The following is a 21,398-nucleotide window of genomic DNA, read 5'->3' as shown; positions in this document are numbered from 1 at the left end:
TGCTTCTTTTAATGTCGACTGTATAGTTAGCACAGAAAGTGGCAATCAACTTCTATAATTTTTAGTGTTAAAGGCTATTGGAAGCATGAATCAAATTGCATATCTTAATTTTTTTTTTTTTTGGTCAATTCTTAAAAATTGTGTTTATTTCTGAAGTACCAGAGGAGCTATGCAGTTTTGTGCTAACTGTACAAATCAATTGAAACAGTTCTGTCCTGTTCACGGGTAAGAAAAAATTCTCTGAAAATTTTGAGTGCATTTTGAATGATTTTTCAGAGGGTTGATTCTTAACCTTTACGAGATTGGGAGCTGGTAAATTCAACTAAACTAAGACAGTTTCAGGTTCAAGAAGACTCGGAGAGAATCAACCAAAACAACGTCTATTTTAACATGAAGTGGAACTACATACATATATATATATGTATTCCACTCCGTGCTAAAAACTTAGCTCTCGTTATGATTTAATTAATAAGCAATGTTTCTCTCCATGCTAAAAGTTGCCCCATGTCATTATATATATATAAAATCAATAACATATGTTCCGCCATGTTAAAACTGAGTCTTGTTATCTTTTTCCATCAATAAACAATCAAAACAAATTATTTTTGTTTAACGTCCCACGTTATGCCCTTTAGGTTAATTAAAGTAAATGATTGTGGAAGTAAATTTTCTGTGCCTTCACACTGGGAATCGAACACGGGACCACATGCACCAAAGACCCATGTGCTAATCAATACACAATGTTCCAATTCATGTTAAAATTTGGTCTTGTTATATTTCATAAATAATTACAAAGACTCTGAATGTAACATTTAATTCAACGTATATTAACTAAAGTCCGTATTATCATAGCTTATGGTGGGCTATCGAAGTCATAGAGTTATGTGTAATCGGCACATTGGATGGAAAACACAGGACAGAACTTTTCATATTGTTAACTATACAGAGATATTAGCTTAAGGTATTTGTTCATTTGCATGAATTACAGCTTACAAACACATTTCACTAAGCATAAAGCCGAGTTTTCATGGATGCGTTAACCACTTGTGTCATTAAGCATTGTTGGTAAATAATTGTAACGCACCTAACGCAAACGACTGACACATTCATGAAAATCCAACTTTAATATACCCGCAAAGCATGGAGGTATTTTAGAGAGAGAGAGTGGACAGGGACTTTTCTTTGTTTCAGCTGACGTCACCATGTCGAAGTCTTTAGGTCATCATCTGTGTTTTGTTTTGTTTACAGCGGTGACCATCCTTACCTTAAGCGAGACCTTTGGATTGGTTGGGGGTCCTGAGGGTTGCTGTTCACCTACCAGACACGATCCGTCGACCATCATCCCATCGTTGTCTGGGCACCACAGGAGATCATCGTCGATAAACGGCATTTTGCTGGCCTCCAGTTTGACGCCAGCCCGCGGCACCGCCAATTTACTTTCGAACGCACCGCTGCTCGGTATTAGGTTGTTGACTCACTTGCACGACTCTTCAGAATATATCTGAAAAAATGAATAAAGTTTTGTTTAAAAATTAGTAGTTTTTTTTTTTAAAAGTAAAGATACACTCTTCATATGAACTATTAAATAAAAATACACAACCGATATCTTACAGTTAACAGTGATTAAAATTCGCGAATTATAATCCCAGGCAACTCTGAGGTCCCAAACAAAATGCATGTTGTTTGTGAAAATCGGAGAATAAGAATTGAATATTGGATAAAATTCTTCCCCGGAACTATGAAATCATCCTCGAGGACATTTGTACCATCGTGCTGTATCAGAATTACTAGAGACTTTCTATTTCAAGTGTTCCTGTGCTGGAGCTGCTGTTGCGGAGATCCTTCAATAGCTGGATGCGGACAGGGTTGCCAGATTGAAACATTCAGAATTATTTCACGGGCTTTCGCTCTGCACTGTCTTGTTAGCCATTCTAAGTAGACTACGATCTTCACTCACCAAGACCAAACGACTGAATGGCAAATTGGCAACATAGCCGAGGTCATTCACTTTTTCTCCCCGAAGCAAAGAGAAGATTTCTTCCGTAAGAGGGCGGTGGGGCCGAAGTATGTTTCACATATTTTCCGAGGGCACACTTGGAATAAAAAGGCTCTAGTATTTTTGCAGTACTACTTTCACCCTCAGTTTACTGAAAATCCCCTTCACCCCCGAAATCAACACCGCTCCCACCAATCTTGCATTGGAGCCAGGAGTAAAAGTGAGGAGGAAAGCGGGAGACGATGTTACCCCCATTTCCAAAAAAAAAAAAAAATCTATGGCGTCTTCCATTTCCTAAAAAAAATTACAATGGGCAAAGATAGCCACGGGAGACGACGTGACGTCTTGCGTCCCCACACCTTTTCAGATCCACTTTTATCCCTGATTGGAGCCATCTTCTAACTCAAACTTAATTTTAATATTTACCAACAAACAGACCTCGGTGTGCGTGTAGTAACAGACCATATATGGTTGGATTTAAGTACGTTTTATCTACAGAAAAAAATAGGTATATAAAATCTTATTTTAACATTCTATACATAGCTGAATTGGATGTAGAAAGACGAAAAAAGTTAACAAAAATACAGGGGAAGAAAAATACAACGTTATTCTTGAGTAACAAACATCAATTCAAAGAGACCGGTTAAAATCGCTTCTGCAAAGGTCATGATGACGTCATAAATACGTCATATAATACACTATTTTCAAGTTTAATTTTCATTTACGTTCTTTTTTTTTAACGTAAAAAAGATCATTGTTTGTAGTTGTCTTCCGTAGATTTACGGAAACCTTGTGTGAACATGGTACTTTATAGGCGGGGAAAGAAAGACGGGTTTCTTCGTTCAAGCTTCTAGTATCTAGTGCAGCGTTTCCCAACCGGTGTGCCGCGGCACACTGGTGTGCCGCGAATGGGCCGCTGGTGTGCCGCGAAAAAATCGAAACAAATTATTAATTCTATACGAACCAAATTGCAAGACAGGGGAAAATGTATATTTATATTTCGCATTACTATGAACCTCTACTATAAATCTACAATTTTAAATTTCATACTGTGTTACTTTTCTGTACATTTTTAATGTTGAAAAACGTATTTATCATTGTCATGACCATTATTACTTCTTTATTGTTGCAGACTATTTCGTAACTTGAAATTTTAACATATCATTCAATAAATTCAACAAAGCAAGCATGCATACAAATTACCTACATTTGTGTTTTAAAAGTATAGGAGATTTGTTTATTTGTTCGTTATTTAGTGATCTTCCCTTTTAGTTAGAGGTTAGATACAGTTTTCGGAAGAGAAAGTGGATTTTTAAAAACCCGAGTCCTATATTTCATTGCTATTGTTTTCTATTTTAAAATTACAATGAAAAGTAAGTATAATGATTTAGCACGGGGGAAAATCAGTGATCGAGCTTTCTTTTCTGTAAGAAGGAAATTAGTAATCACATTAAAATACCATGGTAATTTTATATATATATATGGGTGTGCCGCGAGAATTCAAGTTACACCTGTAGTGTGCCGCAAGTTGAAAAAGGTTGGGAAACGCTGATCTAGTGTGTCATCAAGGAAAGTTGGCATCTGATAGTTGGACAGAACACGTGGTCCGTTGCCAAATGATCTGCAACAGATAGCAGCGCTGCCAACACTCTTACAACGTTTAATAAGTCATAATTCTATAATCGTGATATATTTTGCCTTTTGTCGCTGTCTATAATAAAACACCACAATTCATGAATGACCAAAACTACAAGATAATATATTGAACACATTAGCTAAATAATTAGTTTCATACTTGGTAATCGATAAGAGAAACAAACGAAAAGCATATTCTGTGTTTTGGAGGTCTGTAAGTTGATTGGTTGAATTTCAGCAAGAGGCTATATGAGACGTGGACCTACACAACTTAAAGTGAGATCCACCTATCCGAACCACGATCTCCCTCCGAGAACAGAGATCTATAGGAGTTTGTTTCAGTCATTATGATTGCCACAAGATCTACTTCAGACTTTATTAGCCAATTTAATTGCATGTGAATAAGTAAGAATAGGCTGTGATTGATAGTAATAATCCATTTGTTTTAGACATCCTGAGTGGCACAAGGTGACTTTATTGGCCAATTTAATTTCTGTTAAGAGTCTTCATCCCGGCGAAATTAAAATACCGCTAATTTTACAGTAATTATGTGATATCTTCAAATAGATAAATGATAATCGAAATGTGGAACAAGAGCGCCCCAGACAAAATTATTTTACATAAGAAACCGTTATCACGACTCACTTATCTGCTTTCGATTTCGAGCCATTTTGCAAATCAGCATTTATTTTCGCGTTTCTAAACAGCTGAAAACGGAAAGCCACTAGGTGACTTGTGATAACGGTACCTCACGCAAAATAATATTGTCTAGGGCGCTCTTATTCCATATTTTAATTATCTTTTATCTATTTGAAGATATCACATAATTACTGTAAAATTAGCGGTATTTTAATTTCGCCGGGATGAAGACTTAAGTAAAAAAGAATTGGCTGTGATTGCTAGTGATAATTAATTTACATTGACCCCATAAATTTGACACTGCTTTCCTAAATTTCAATTATCGCTTCTATCTTTCTAACGGTTATATTAATGCAGTGGTCTAATTGGAAATAAACTACTACCGGTACGCTCTTATGCACAGACCTGACTAAGATAGTACACAGTTGATATAATATTTGGCATATTAACTTATTACTGGCATCCCATGCTGGGTCATATCGGCCTAATTTAATTTTGTCATCCCATATAGAAGAAAAATGTGGTATTTTTTTTCTAATATTTTCCTTTATAGAACAACAACGTGTTTTTTTACTGACCTTTTTACTTATAGAACAACAACGTGGTAATTTTTTTTTTTTTTTTTTTTGCTCTCTTCTGTTACAAGACAAGGTGGAAATTTTCCTGCGCTTTTCCGTTAAATGAAATCTAACTTCTATTTGTTATATTTATGTTTTAAAATAGTAACCAAAAGCAACTGATTACTCTTGTAAAAAATATATTTAACGAATGTGTCTCTACTAGGTTAGTAAGGTAATGTTGCCAACTATTTTTTTTCTGTAAAAATAACGAAGATTTTGTTATGACCTTTCAACAATGAACAAAAATCTCTTAAAGTATTTAACTGCATAAAACAGCTATAAAATGGTTGCTTATCTAAAGCTGTACTTATTTACATTTTTGGCCTCGGCCTGAACTATGGAACTTTTCCTTCCATAATAAAAATATTCTGCAAGTGCAGTCAAAATTCATAGTTTTTAGTCAGCTTTTATTAAATTTAAATTACATAGGCTCCTATCATCAAACCATTTGTTGTTCATGTAAGAAAAGATGCGTTGTGTATGAACATTAGATGCAGGAAACAGAATAAAACCAAGAATTTTGTTCAACTTCTAAGCATTAACTGTTTTGCTCTTTTACCTCTTTCATTACAGATACCCATTTTCCCACTGTACTACCACTAGTGGAAATTTTTCCATTGATTTCTTCTCTTAGGGATTCGTGGCAGATTGTCTCAATTCCTGTCAAGGTGAAGATGTATAAGAACTTTCTGAAAATAATTTTTAAAACTAATGCCATTCTTTAAGATATCAGCTGAGAGGTTGCGTAATGACTTTGTCTGAACTATAAATATGGCTTACTATGTCAGAATGAAGAGATTCATAAAATGAAACAAAATTATTTTGAATTTTTTAAAATTGAATTTTAAAAAAGGAAGAGATTCTCAATTCAACATGTTTACATCTAAGTTCTGTGTATGTTATGTTCACACATAACTTTGATATAGCTGTACCCACCTTTTAAAAGAAAGAGTATATCTTTCCGGTGGTCCCATAAAAATTTCTTTAGGATCTGATGGTAATCTTTGGAGCTACGCTATAAAACACATAAACGGATGCTGAATTAATTACGTCAAAGTGCATACTTATAGGCAACCATACATTCTTTAGTGTGATCATGGTTGCATAAGAGCAACTGTACTGCAACTTTTCGGAATACTTTCATAGTACATTATGCTGTCTCTGTTATTTGTAGCATTTGAAACAAGTGGATTACGTATATAATGCGTTAAAGAATTTTTAAAAAAATATAAATACAAGAGATACGAGCTCCCGAATTAAATCAAATTCTTTACTATTCGAAGAAAGTTTAAAAATTTTGCAAAATATAGAATCTCTTCTTATAATATTGGAGAATTATCAACCCTGTAGTTAAGTTAAGCTAGTTATTTCAATAACTAAAGAATAAAATAGAATGTGACACTTTAAAAGCGTTTTATTGACAATACCTATTATGAAAACAAGAACACACCTCACATATCTTTCTATATAAAATAATTTGACCATGTTGTTCTAGTCGAAAGAGATTCATAATTCCTGGTAATTTAATCTATAATACTGTAGTTACCGTTTGCTTACCTTGATATATCACGATGTTTCTTAAACTTGAGCCAATACATGAGCTAGGTTGTTCTCACTGTAACGATAAAAGAGAAAAAGAAGCATTAATATCGAGGAATATTTATCGAACAGCATACACTTAATTTATGATAATAAATAAAACAAACTTATTTGCAATATATATATATATATTTTTAGAAAACTCATCTATCTCTATTAAGAGGGCTTTTAGTAGATAGTTTACGACGTGGATCATTGGTTGTTTTTTACTTATGAACTTTGTCAACAGTGAGGCTAAATACGACAAGATTTGTTGGGATCTGATCCACTGTAGTGTTTTCGATGTTCTCCCATCGGTAATTGAACCCAGAACCTTGGCACTACAGGTACGCCCACTAGCTTCCGAAGTAGGGAAGAACGCGTAGAACGTACAACACTATATTTGGTGGCTGTACTGGGCTAGGAACAGGCTCGGCTCGGCAACAGAGTCTGTGTTCCTTGCGCACTTGGAGATTCTGAGATCGGTTCACCGACTGTATTTCACTTGTTAAATGTTTTCTATTCGCACCCGCATATGGTAAATTTTGATGCATATGGTACAGAACGGGGACAAAAAGAATTAAGAATACACCCATATAATTAATTAGTTTGATGAATTTTTACGAAGATCTTCTGACAAGTTTCTTTTAGCATGACTGTACAATACTTATTTTTTCGTGATAAAAACACAAAAAATAACGTCATAACATTAGGATAACACATGAAACATACTGCATGTAAGCAAAATCAATTATCAATATAACTGCACTAATGGGAGGCTTGAGCCGGGTGAGCCTCTCTAGCTACGCCTCTAGATAAGTAAAATGAATAAAATTAGGCAAACAAGGCAGCTGAGTACATTTGGTATATCAATTTATTTTTTTTTTTTTTAAATAAGAAAAACTTGTAGAGCGCGAGGGGTTTCTCTTCGATCTTGGCTACGTGAGTTTGTGGTGGACATCTTGTTCGCTATTATTATTATTATTATTATTATTATTATTATTATTATTATTATTATTATTATTATTATTATTATTATTATTATTATTATTATTATTATTATTATTATTATTATTATTACTATTATTATTATTATTATTATTATTATTATTATTATTATTATTCCCTCAATTTTTCCATAATAATCATCCATCTAAATTCTTTGGCTTATACGGTATAACTGTGGAACATAAGACCTAAGACTGTATTTTCATTTTTCTTTCTCCTTACCAGGTTCCTATGCTAAGTTTTAATATTACTGAAGAACAACGATATATGGTTTTGGGTTAACCACTGTGAGCGGTCACTAAATATCAGTCGTATAAGTTATTACAAACCTTTGTATGCTCTTTGGATGACGGTAAAGTACAAAAACAGGAACTTCCTTTGCTTAGTACAAATTCGAGTGCCCAGCATTTTTTTTCTAAATTATTAATAATAAAATTAATATGCTTCGGTGTTCTCAAATGAAATAATATCTTTCACTTTAACGTCCCACGAATATGTCTTTTAGGCTAAGGGAGACGGATGATTAAGGCACGTGAATTGGTGGAATGAAATTGTGGAAGGAAACGGGATTACCTCGAGAAACCCCAGGAACATAATGTTGTCTACTAACAAGCTTACTTGGCTGGGAATCGAACGAAGGACCTCACGCATCAAAGCTAAGTGCTCTTTCACTGAATCATCGTGCCTCCCGTGTACTTAAATTATTAGTAGTAGTCTTGGGTTCGAATTTCGATTAGGGGCCAGAATTGTTGATTCTTATCTAACATCATTGGACAACTAAGGAGCTGCTTGGGCTAAGAAGCAGCAAATACCGATTTAGGAAGCTACAAATAACAGTAATAGGATTTAATGTGCTGACCACACATCATTTAGTCGAGTGCACACCACTTATCCCATATAGGCAGTAGTACCGTATTAGGTAGTATATTATTATTATTATTATTATTAGTAGTAGTAGTAGTAGTAGTAGTAGTAGTAGTAGTAGTAGTAGTAATAGTAGTATGACTATTAACACCATTTACTTTGTAAGTACTTGTAATATTTTACTTTAATAGCTTAAAATGATCTTGTTAAGTCAACAACTAAACATATCTACTCTTTTTCCGACTAAAAATGACTTCATGACTTGAATGCAAAATTTAAGACGTAAGAAACAATACTAACATGCAAAGGAATATTCCTTTCAAGTAACAAGGGGAAAAAAAGAAAAAAGTAAAAGAACACAGACAGAAAGCATTCTTTGCGGAAGATAGTCAAATGCAAAAGAGTCTGCACTTCCTTAAAAACTGGAGCAACGTCCGATAGTAGCGCCTCTAGCGCCTCGGGTGGCTATTATGCAGGTAAATAAATATCTCATCTTCCAGCACGGAAGTTTCTTCGATAATAACGAAAGAAAAAAATAATTTTCTTTTCTTCTTTACATTGAAAGTTGCAATCTAAGCGGTGACTGTTGAGGGAGGGCATAAGAAATAAATTGAAGAAGAAAAAGTTGAGTGTGTCAGTAGTACAAAAATAATGATAATTATAGAAAAAAATAATAATGAAAAAATGTTAAGATCCTGTGTTATTAAAGAAAGTTAAGATTAAAGAGTAACCTCGACACTATAACCGGAAGTAAACATAACATACTTCCGGTTTTTACACTATTTCTTTTGTGTATATTTTCACTTTTCTTTCCGGCAAGAGGGAAGTAAATTAACGTGGACTCGCATTTAAACGTGTTCACCTTGAGGTAAGCAATGGACATTATTTAAAAAAAAAAAAAAAAAAAAAAAAAACTATGCAATGTTGATAAAGCTGATAGAAGGAAATTATCTATATCATGTAATTTGTAACAAAGTATCTCACTTTGTGAATAACAGTTTTTACATGTTTTGTCCTTCTCAGTCTGTGATAAGCAATATTGCCTTGTTTATGGTCAACATTTTTAAACGTTCTTGATTACATTTGAGGTAATTTACAAAGAAGAGGATATAAAATAATGTGTGTATGTTACCATGGACAATGGTCCGTAACGCATGATATCATTTTCTTTTATTGTCAGATCTGCTTATTTATATTATTTAGTTTGGGCCAGGCATAAATATCTAGGCTTTTTTTTTTTTTTTTTTTGCAATTAATTTAGAACAATAAAGGGACGCCATTGTGAATGTGTATATATTCATTTATAAAGGAGATATTTTGTAAAACTTAAGAATGTTAAAGTATCTTCGAAAAAAAACATAAATTCGAATATATCGTATACTATATTATATAATTTTGAACAGTTCGTTGGTGAATTACATGTAAGTAATTCTTTAGTACATCAAAAACGAACTTAGGGCATATATATATATATATATATATATATATATATATATATATATATATATATATATATATATATATATAACGAAGTATGAACTGAAATGAATGAACCAAAAATTAACTTTATAAGGCATACTAGGGTGGTTTTTGATTTCATGTCCATGTAATGATCTTATGATTTTTATGCATTTATGTCTTGTGGTGCACTCACAGATATATTTTTAATGTTCGGAACAGATTCCTTAGAAATATTACCAACATCACGGTTCCAAGATCTGCGGAACTTGTTCTGATCATTAAAATACATATAACAAATTCTGTAAAATAAAGGCTTTATACTTACAATAATTGTGGTTGTTCAAAATTTAATAGGGGAATAATACATATTATCTATTCAAAATTGGGTTGAACATGAAGTTTTATTTAAAAAAAAAAAAAGCTATAATATTTTGCTTAGGTTGTCATGCACTTTCATTTGCTTTTATCTGATACTGTTGCCATCTATGAACAATCTATGTCAATGTAATATTCAGTGTATTGGTCATGGGGTTAGTTACTGTTAGTTCGTGTTGATAGGTTGAAAAAGAGCTCTATGGATGAGTTCGAAATGTACCGAATTATTAAACAATTGTTTTGAGGACAAATATTGTTTTTTTTTCTTTCTTGAATTATCATACTGTCTATCCTCACATCCGTTCAATATTAATGAAAATATAGGAAAATATATTAGCTGAATGGAAAACAAATTCCATCTGTGGAGCAAACATTGGCTAACCTAGAAGGTTTACTAGGGAGGGAATTTGATTGATTTGTGCATAATAGTTTGTCAGCAGCGAGACCGTATAGCACGAAATTTACAGTGTAAAGCAGGGGTGCTAATCCCCCCAAAACTTAGCACAACACTCCCAAATTTACAATTCTGCTCCAGAATGTAACTTTCCCCCCAAATTTACCACCCTCCAGAGGAAACAAGTAGAACCCAGACTATGATAGCTGTATCATGAGTTTATTATAAACATTGAAAAATATATAAAAATAGCTTAATTTATTTTTGTCATTCCAAAAACTGGGGGCCTAGGCCCCCGGGCCCCAGCTAGATCCGCCACTGATCCTAGGTCAACACTGCGTCAGGACTCGAACCCGGTACCACATTGCGCAATGTGATAATTTATAAAACAAAAATTTAAATCACTCCTAACCTGTTGCCTGATTGAAAGTAATTTAAAATTATTTTTAGAATTAAGGAAGAAATGATTTAATATATACCCAGAAAAAAATACAAGAAGATAAAGTATTCCACAAGGCTAGGAAGTAAATGTTTCCTCAGTGACTTCTTTTTTTTTATTCATTTCTTTTGAAAAACGTAATTTCTTTCTTGTTTTTTTGCTTTCGCGTGACGATGCAAGTGTATCTCGCACACCATTATTACACCACTTTCTCTGGTCTCTCTCTGGGCTGGGGTTAGGAAAGGACAACGAACGCACTAGGGCATTGGCCTCCGCTCACACAACACATAACATTCACTCACAAAGCCAAAACACTCACTCGATCTTTCTCTTCAACGAGCGAAAACACAATTTTCACCGAGTTCATTCTTTTGCTAACAGATGGCAGGCCAAACACGGATCGCTGAATGAGGTAACAAGGTATGCTGGAGAGTAGATGCTTTTTTCTTTTTCTTTTTGTAGGTGCAGAATGTAATTCAGTGTTGACAACTCGTTAACTTCATTTTTAATTACCTTTTCTGAGTTTCCTATTTTTTATATTATCTTAACTAAAGAAAGATAATTAATTTTCGAGTTCTGCCTCTCTTTAGGAATCCTTAAATTAAAAAAAAGATATAATTATCACACACAAAAAAGTAGGTAGACATGTAAAATCAAGCTGTTCCTGACAGAGAAGTCATTCAACTTGTCGCCATTTTTTATTTTTTTTTTCAAAGTAAAAATTAGTCTATCTGAATATTTGATATATAAATGAAATGCATCCAACTTTCTTTTATCGTCATCCACAATCTTCGTCAACTTTTACATTAAAATTACTACAGTACAATCTAACTATTTATATAACAAAACATAGTGATATAGGTAACTGGGACTTTGGTCTGCACCTAAAGAATTAAAAAAAATGCGTTTTTTTTTTAAAAAAAAAAAGAAAAAGCCAGAAGATTGAGATATGGCAAATGCGTCTCCCTAAACGCTATCCTGCCCCATCGCCAATGCGGTTCGCCCGCTTTGTGTTTATTAAACTTATTTGGAATGTTTATAATAAAATAGAAAACGAAGAGAAAATATTATTTTAAACAATTTAAGCCATGTTAACATATTAAAATGATTTTTTAAAAGTCTGAAATCAAGGGGGCCGCGGTGGGTCAATACAAGAGCGTTCACCTTTTGTGTGTGGGGTCTCTGGTTCGATCCCAGCTCGCGCCAAAAGGGTTTTGTCGTGGACAAATACGATATGCGTCGTTTTTCTTTTTTATTTCTCCCATTTCCGCTCATATTCTTCATTCATTTTCATCATCGACGTCTCCTTTAACCTGCACAGCATAATAGTTGGACATTAAATTGAAAGATTTACTTACGTTTTCAACTGAAATTAATCATACTCTTGTATGCGGAAAGGTTTTCTTGTGAATCTTGTTTTGTACGCATCTTTGGCGTGGGAGACCAGGGTTCGATTCCCGGCGGAAGCTCATGTGGTTCGGATCCCACGTTAAGCTGTAGGTCCACGTCTCGTATAGCCTCGCTGCTGAAAGGGATGCAAACTGAAATCAAATCAAAAAATTGTGAATCGTTTATTGTCTCAGTATAGGCCTATTTGCTGCAATCTGTGATTCTACTTCACGCACTGTCAAGACGTATAGGTCAATGGGGTATTGCGTATGAAAATATAATTATATATGTAATATGTATGTATGTATAGTGTCTTATTAATACCTTCGTATTCTGAAAGAAGATTTTTGATTTGCTTTTAGTATGCAAAAAGACCAGTTTCCCTGAAAAAGTCATGCCCACCCTTGCAGATGCTGCTTGCTACACCACTGGTTACATATCACAAGGAAGACAAATAAAATTAGATTGTTTACCAGTATAATGAATTTCTCATATGAACGGCTAATATTATGTATATTTCAATATAATTACATGTAATCTTGAAACCAATTATTTTCTTTCCCTTTATTAGCTTATTCATAGTTTTCTTCTTCTTCTTCTTCTTCTTCTTCTTCTTATTATTATTATTATTATTATTATTATTATTATTATTATTATTATTATTATTATTATTATTATTATTAGAGGGAGTAGTTACTGGTTATAATAATTACTGACCAAATTTAAATGTAGATCGTGCCGTTTGTAGTGGATGAACATTGTGTATGTGGGTTTTCTCGTGATTCTCCCGTTTCCTCCCACTTTCTTCGTTCCATCCTTCTACTCATTACCATCGTCTCCCTTAGCCTCAGTGCATAATCTTGGGACGTTAAACTAAATTTAATTTTATTTCACTTTATTTCATTTCAAATTTAAATGTAGCAATTTCGTTTCTAGGAATCGCGTATAAGAACTTTAGTGGGAGATGTGTCATAGTGCCTTGGGGGCCTTCTGGCTATATTGACTGAAAAAATGAAATTAAATCTTTGAAGTTTTACGTCCCACGTTTATGCCGGTTAGGCTAAAGGAGACGGTGATAATGAGAAATGAATGAAGTGATGAAAGTGGGAGGAAACGGGAGCACCCCGAGAAAACCTAAGAGCACGGTATTTGTCCACCACAAAGTAAACACGGCGCGAGCTGGGATCAAACCAGGAACACCAAGCAACGGAGGTGAACGCTCTACCACTGAGCCAGCGCACCCCCACTATATAGGCTGAATTAGCTAGAACAAGATATTTATTTAAATAAAATAAGGCTTCCGAGAATTTCTTGATTTCGAATAACAACTTTCATCACACAAAGAAAAGCTAGAACCTAATACAAGCTTATCAACAGGATTTTGCTTTTCTTCATAACATCATCCGGAAGAACCTTGCAACCAAGACAAGATGATGTTTGCTTATTGATGAGCTGATGTCATGATTTTTCAAGTCTCTGCACTCTGACTGACATTTTTGTTTTCCATGGTTGGCTGGGTTAGATTCAGTCTTACATTAGAGAAACTAACAGATGGAGCGCAATGAACAATTATCATTGTCACGTAAAGGAGTGTGTACTGCGTGATATTTTCTCAACAATTATTGAAACCGGAAGTGGTACTAGATTTCTACCACTTCCGGGTTTAGTACAGAGATTAAAAGTTAAGATGAAGTAAATTGTTGGGACGCTTGATTGATCATAGGAAACCATATCTAGTAGTACTATTACTCTATAGCGATAAACGTTAAAACAGGGAGTGGTTGGTTTCTGCTGTTTCTCATTTGAAATGTTTTAGCTTAAGGTCCTAATGATTATGCCTGTTAGGCTAAGGAAGACAGATGATTTTTAAAAAATGAAATGAAATCTTTGAGTTTTATGTCCCACGGTTATGCCGGCTAGGCTAAAGGAGACCGTGAAGATGAGAAATGAATGAAATGGTGGAATGAAGAAAGTGGGAGGAAACGGGAGAACTCCGAGGAAACCCAGGCACACGGTGTTTGTCCACCACAAAGTTCACTTGGCGGGAAGGTCGGGAGTACTCAAAGAAAACCCACGGACACGATGTTGTCCACCACAAACTTACTTGGCCGGGGATTGAACCAAGGACCCCACGCGTCGAGGTAGGCACTCTACTACTGGGCCACCGTGGATGAGCCGGATACCCGGATAAATACCCGGGCAATTAAATGAATGTCGGAACATTCGTTTAACGACATTCCTCTTTCGCTCGTCTTGTCCAGGTTCTGAATTATGACCCGACATAGCTAATCTCCCTCTATAAATAAAGCGCATCAATAATACAAGATACGTCACGCATAATACTAATAAGAAACCAAACCACTTGCCGTGACAGCCCTTTGTGGGCCTGAACCGCTGCAACGCCATCTGTTTCGATCGTATGAACTACGACAAGCCTAGATACGAACACATTGTCAGTGCGCTGTGTCATCCTGTCTCTAACAGGTGTATCGGCCAGGACAGGCTCGGACTGGCCAGGACAGGAGGGCAGGAATCCCTGCCGGGGCCCTCTCGAAATATTTATTTATTGAAAAAAATCCCAGATACATAACTTTGCCATTTTAGACACGGAAATGTTAACAAGCACGAAAAAGAAAAAAGAAAAAAGTGTGAACAAATAGTGCAAAAAATAATATTATTTCGCCAAAGCTCATTTAATTGCTCTTTCAAACACCGAGTAGCTCGAAAAAAAATGTCCATATCAGTTGTTAAATGACTATAACAGTTCGGACTTCTGTAAAAAAGAGACCTGTAACATAAAATCCTGCTTGGGGCCCTTTATTTGTGACCTAGTGAGAATATATTTCTACAATATGAAGAACAGGGTCCCAACATCACATTTTCTAAAGTTGTTTTGGGGTCACGTGAATGCCGAAATGAGTCCTGCTGGGGGCCCTCTGTTAGTTGTTTGACAAGTTATTGTAAGATCATAAATAGAAAAGGCCCCCAACCTGGGACCCCATTACCACGCGTAAATGAAGCTGACAGCTTTATGAAGAAAAGCCATCCCCATCGCAAAAGTTTTACAAGAATTCTTTAACTTTGTTAGGCTCCTACTGCTACATGGAAAGGGAAGATGGGGCTCTATATCCCCCAGTCCGAGACTGAGCCAGGAATTGAATATAATAATAATAATAATAATAATAATAATAATAATAATAATAATAATAATAATAATAATAATAATAATAATAATAATAATAATAATAATAATAATAATGAAAGGAGAAACGAGGACCTAAGAGAAGATACAAGATTATTATGACCCTCCTGGAGATTCGAAATTTACACTAATTAAAATATATCTTGTGGACTTGATCATATTTTACAGTGGATAAAATATCTGAATGTGCCCATCGAGATTTGAACCAAGGACAACACTTACAGAAATCATGAGATTAATTAATGCGATAAACTATAAATTTGACATTATAGTTTAATTAAAATCGTAATTACTTGAAACAGAAGACACACATTAAAATTAACTATAAAATAGGCCTATCTATAGCTGGAAATAAACTCGTGTTCCTTTTAATAATAACATTTTTAAAAAAACAATGTCCATACAAGTTCATAAATACAGCATTTATTACTGATTTGAAAAACTCGTGTTTTGTCCTAACTTTTGTGTTTTTAATAAACATCATTATTTGGGCAACTTTTGATAAGATAATATTACAGAAATGTCCTTGAAATTTACAGCAAACGAGGAAATTATAAGCTTGTTTCGTGGTATTTATTACGACAGATCCTTATATTTGTTTATGTGGACTGGTCTATTAAGTGTTATATTATTGTCAACATATAATCTTTTTTCTTACTTATTTTTTTTAAGCTTAATTCGGTACAATATACTCTGTTTATGAATATTTACGATTATATTTTCCATGTCATTACGGTAGATTACGACCATTCATTTTTTTTTTTTTTTTAAATAATGTTTTGTACTGACACACCCTCGCACCGAGTAATATGTGATATTTATTTACTTAATCCGGTATTAACAATCTGTGAAAAAAAAAGTTGTTCGCCTTCAAATTTTTTTCTAGGCCACTGAGTGTACAATGCGTATTCAACATCCTCATATTATTTGTAAGACACAAGATAAATATAAATTAAAATCACTCTGAAAAAACAAATAAGTGATAAAAATTAATGTAAATTATACTAAAAATACATAATAAAATTTTAGTGGCTTTAGTAAAAAAAATATTGAAATACATACAAACTTACGAATATTCATTACAAACAAGACACGAAATAGGGACTTATTTAAAAGTAGGACTCAAGACAAAATCCTGAATGAGAGTATGTTCGCGTTACCAGGAGATTCCACGGCTCTCAGGTTCTAATCTCCGATCTAACTTCTTGTCATACCATTTTTAACTCAGACCGTTTGTAACATAAGAAGTGCGAAAGATTTTAGCGGAAAATAACACGGATAAATGCTTATTCAATTTGTCACTTAAAAAAAAAAAAAAAAAACAGCGCCAAATTACGGGATTTTAAGTGTTTTCATTCCTGTCAGGGGCGTACACAGAAATTTTCTTGGAGGATCCTAGCTTTGGGGGGAAGATATTCTGCACCCGAAAAGACTAAGAAAAAAAATATATAGAACTATATTGTTTATATAACAGAAAGATCACAGATGAAGTGTAAGATCAAATGTTAATGCTACATCAATCACTTCCCTGTTAAACAAATATAGTTCAATTCAGGAATAAGAGTGGATCTGAAAAGTTCTGGGAACGCATGACGTCACGCAGTCCCCGAGCCTATATTGTGCGTTGTAATTTTTAAGAACTTGGAGTACGTCATAGATATTTTTGGAAGTGGGGCAACGCCATCTACCCGCGTTCCCTTTCACTTTTACCCCTGTCAATTGAGAAAGTGTACAAATGTATTATATATTGAGTTAGGAAGTTTTTTTTTGGGGGGGGGTCTGAATCCAGTGAACCCCTGTGGGTGCTCCCTGATCCCTAGTAAAGTCTGAGCAAACTTTATATCCCGTGTCCCTCTGATGTGTGAAAATATCGGGCTATTAAAACTTTTCTCTTCCTTTTCCATTTCTTCTTTTTTCTTCCCTGTCCTCGTTTTTATCTTCTTTTTTTCTATGGGTGCTGAACACCCCACAAACATTCTGGGTGCACGAACACCAGAGACCCCGGATTCATTGTATCTAAATAAAATTACACGATACAAATTGGTTTTCAGTTTATTTTTGCATACCGTCAATCTCAAGAGAAATTTCTAGTTCCGTGAAGCGCTACTAGATGGTTCTGCAGTGCTTACAAGGCAGTCACGATAGAAACTCTCCACACCCACATCTCTTTGAGTCATCACTCTCTATACGGAAGTTAGCTTAATTTCTTGGAATATTGGAATTGCATAGTGCATAAGTTTTAGATTTTTAAATGCTTGTTATTGGTTGAAATAACATCATCTACCATCAAAAAGAAACTGCTTCAAATGCTCCCACTTGTTCTACGTTCTACCCCGAACAGGGTACAGTCTCGCGGGCGATCGTTTGACATTACAGCGCGTCTAACTCGTGTAAGTCAACATGAAACCCATATTATGCCTAACGTAATACTTCTTAAGCACTACGAGTCACTGCTGGCAGCTGCTCCAGCATCCGCGGTTCGTGGGTTCGAACTTCCATTTACCTTAATCCACACCACAGTTTGCATTATCGACAGTTCCTGGCTTCCATGCTGCTGGATTACAGAAATGCGCCACCATTCCCAGCCACCAGTCAACTAGCAACATTTTTACTTTTTACAGACTGCTTGCTATTACCGGTTTTCAATAGAAATAAAATGAAACGCTAAACTTCATAAATTCAGGGTCTTCATTGCAGCGAAATTAAACTACCGCTAATTTTAGATTTTTTCTGTAATATCTTCAAAACAAATAAAAATATTCGACAAGCAGAAACGTAGTGAACTAGACAATACGACTTTGGATGTGATACCTTTACCACAATTCACCTATCTGCTTTCGGTATGCCGCTATTTACAGAACACGCAAAAAAAAAAAAAAAAAAAAAAAAAAAGCTAAATCTATTCACAGTTACAAATCGAAAGCAAATAGATGAATTCTAAAATTAGCGATAGTTTAATTTCGCTGTAGTGAAGACCTTTAAGAGGTTTATTGTGTTGGTAAATAATTATTGGTATATATACATAAAGGTGCAGATTGAAAATGCGCCGTCATAAAAAAAAAATGTAATTTTATGGCTAAAGTCAGTGAGTGGATATAAAAGAAAACTGTCTAATTAATTTCCTCTGACGAAGCATTTCTGCATAATGTAGAAAATCAGTATTTTATTTTTGCAAGTATAAGATTATAAGTGTCAAACCATGACATGACAAGTGCTACCCTACGGTTAAAATGAGTGAGTTTATTTGAAAGACTACTTTGTGTTTCTGCACAATGTAGGCAACGTGTATTTTACGAAAAAAAAATTAATCTTTTAGTTTAACGTCTTACGATTATGCTCTTTAGGCTAATGGAGACGCATAATTAAGGCAAGTGAATGATGATGGAAGAATCGGTAGATTAAGAACGTGAGAGAAAACGGGAGAATCCCGAGAAAACCCACGAACACGATGTCGTCCAACATAAACTTACTTTGGCCGGGATCGATCCAAGGACCCTACGCACTATTGGTAGCGCTCTATCACTGAGCCACCATGCCTCCCATATATGCTGTTTACAAGTATACAGTTACTCATGTCAAACCTAACCTATACAAGTACACTGTTTTTAAGCGATATATAAAGTGTTCTTTCCATCAGGCCCATATCCAGGGGGTCTAAGGGCCTCTGGGACCTCCTAAAATTTTCTCGGTAGGCTTGCAAATGAACTATAATATGGTTGGATCAGCCCCCCTAAACTTCTACCGCCCCCCTACATTTTCGGGCTGGCTACGAGCCTGTTTTCCATTATCCGCGTCTGTACACATACGTCCCGTCACTGAAGTGCTTCTCCCTACGGACGCACCCCCGAACTATTGCACGGGCCTATCTGCTGCATTTCTGCCCGGACTTGGTTATATAGCATTCGTGTTTTTTCAGTAGCCCTCTAACACAGGTTGGTTAGTGTTTTTGCATAGTAGTATGTATTTGCACAATTTACGTATATATATTTGACAGTGTATTGCCAATATGCACGTGCATAAAATCATGTTTATACACATAAAACAATGTTTAAAAGATATCGATTTTTTTCAACTACCTTTCCTATTGCGTTCAATATAAGAGGCGTCATTTAGAACTGAGTTTGAGGCGGTGTTTTAACACAATCATGAAAAAATGTGGTACTCTACTCATAGCTGACAGACTGCCTCCTCCTCTCCACACATACATACACAAAACCTGAAATCACCCTCTGAAAGCTACGTTTATTTATTTATTTATTTACGTATAATTTATTAAATTTAGAGTCCCTTTTTAGCATTGAGGCTATATGAGACTTTAACCTGGAATCTGAAACATCGTAATGCTCCTCTGCCGCGAATCGAACTTGGGTCTGCCGCACCGAAGATGAGGACTATAGCAACGAGAGAGCTCTAAAATTCGCTTGTAAGTCATCTCTGAACAGAACTATACACAAGCTCACGGTAGATCAGAGAGAATACGATGCCATTTAATCCACACATTGTGAATTTGAATATACACGATGTGTGGATTTTTTAAAATACAATTACTAAACTGATTTTTTTTTAAAGTAGCTCTTTTCACTGTCATTTTTAAATATTCATTTTAATATTTGTTTCTCTAACTAGATCAAGTGATGAAGAGAGGTACGGTGGCGCTAATTGTGGTCGTACGTTTTAGTATTAATGAGAAGCGTCTTTAATAAACAGAAAAAAAATTATCTGAGAGTTTGTCGCTCGTCTCTCGCAACAAGGGTGAATGACCGGACGTCTTTCTCTTTTTCTCTTTCTTTCGAGTGAAAGCGCTATCTTCAGATACAAAATTACTCGCGATACATTACTCTTCTCACCATGAAATGAATATCATATATATATATATATTACAAAAATCGTAAATAATATTATTACATATGCATTATTGTATACAATAGGAAAAGAAAGCAAATACTCGAATAGGCCAATCAGAATTATTTAATTGTTAATTACTTTGTACAATATAATGTTATATATATATATATATATATATATATATATATATATATATATATATATATATATATATATATATATATATATATATATATATTCATTTTCCCTTTTTTCTGTTAAGTATAAGAAAAAGACTTTCACTTTCTGGTTTGATACGTCAATGTATCAGAAAATAAAGCAAAGAATGAGTAAAGCCCGCGTAAAGTGGGTGAATAGTAAATATAAAGAACATAAGATAAACAGAGAAAAAGAATAAGTATGGGAAAAACAAAACAAACAAAAGATATACATATGCAAACGAAACAAAAAGTTCAAAACGGCTATATCCTCAAAACTAACTTAAAAAAAAAACTGTTGTGTATTTTTTCCTTTTACTTTATCCTCTTGCAGTGAAAGTTATTCCTCGGGAGTGAATCTTCAAAACACTGTGTACAAAATTTAGTATTTTTTAAAAAAAGAAGACTACTAAATCGTTATTAGGTAATATTACAGGAAATTTTATCCTAACAATTGTATTTAAAAAAAAAAAAGAATTCGTCATTGTGTCTGTCTTTCTATTTCTTGTTTTTTTTTTTTTTTTTTACAAAATATAATATGGCAACACTATGAAGATATATAATAATAATAATAATAATAATAATAATAATAATAATAATAATAGATGTGGGATTGTAACAATATATCTTTGTCTTAATTAATAGTTGAAGTAGTAGGCTATTAATAATAATAAATGTAGTAGTATAGTGTTAGATAAGAAGTCCATTTGGAGACTTCCCGAATTAATTCGGTGAAAGTAACGTCTTTCATTTCAG

General features: G+C 34.3%; 1 protein-coding gene across 8 annotated transcripts in view; it reads right to left on the bottom strand.

Moving 5' to 3' along the window:
* Positions 1–21,398, bottom strand: part of Eip74EF (Ecdysone-induced protein E74) — an 876,410-nt gene that overhangs the window by 520,633 nt on the left and 334,379 nt on the right. For 7 of the 8 annotated variants that reach the window (XM_081752849.1, XM_081752850.1, XM_081752852.1 and 4 more), the window contains 2 exons: positions 6,448–6,505; positions 1,265–1,501 (listed from right to left, as the gene is read on the bottom strand). In XM_081752849.1, coding sequence (XP_081608975.1) covers positions 1,265–1,390 — 126 coding nt within the window. In that variant the 5' untranslated portion in view covers positions 1,391–1,501; positions 6,448–6,505. The remainder of the gene's footprint in view (positions 1–1,264; positions 1,502–6,447; positions 6,506–21,398) is intronic. The other variant, XM_081752855.1, reaches the window with a different exon arrangement.

The sequence above is a fragment of the Thermobia domestica genome, chromosome 3 (assembly GCF_964235325.1).
Source record: "Thermobia domestica chromosome 3, izTheDome1.hap1.1, whole genome shotgun sequence".
Taxonomy (NCBI): Eukaryota; Metazoa; Arthropoda; class Insecta; order Zygentoma; family Lepismatidae; genus Thermobia; species Thermobia domestica.
Note: the sequence above shows the minus strand (reverse complement) of the source record. Positions and strands in the feature narration are given on the sequence as shown.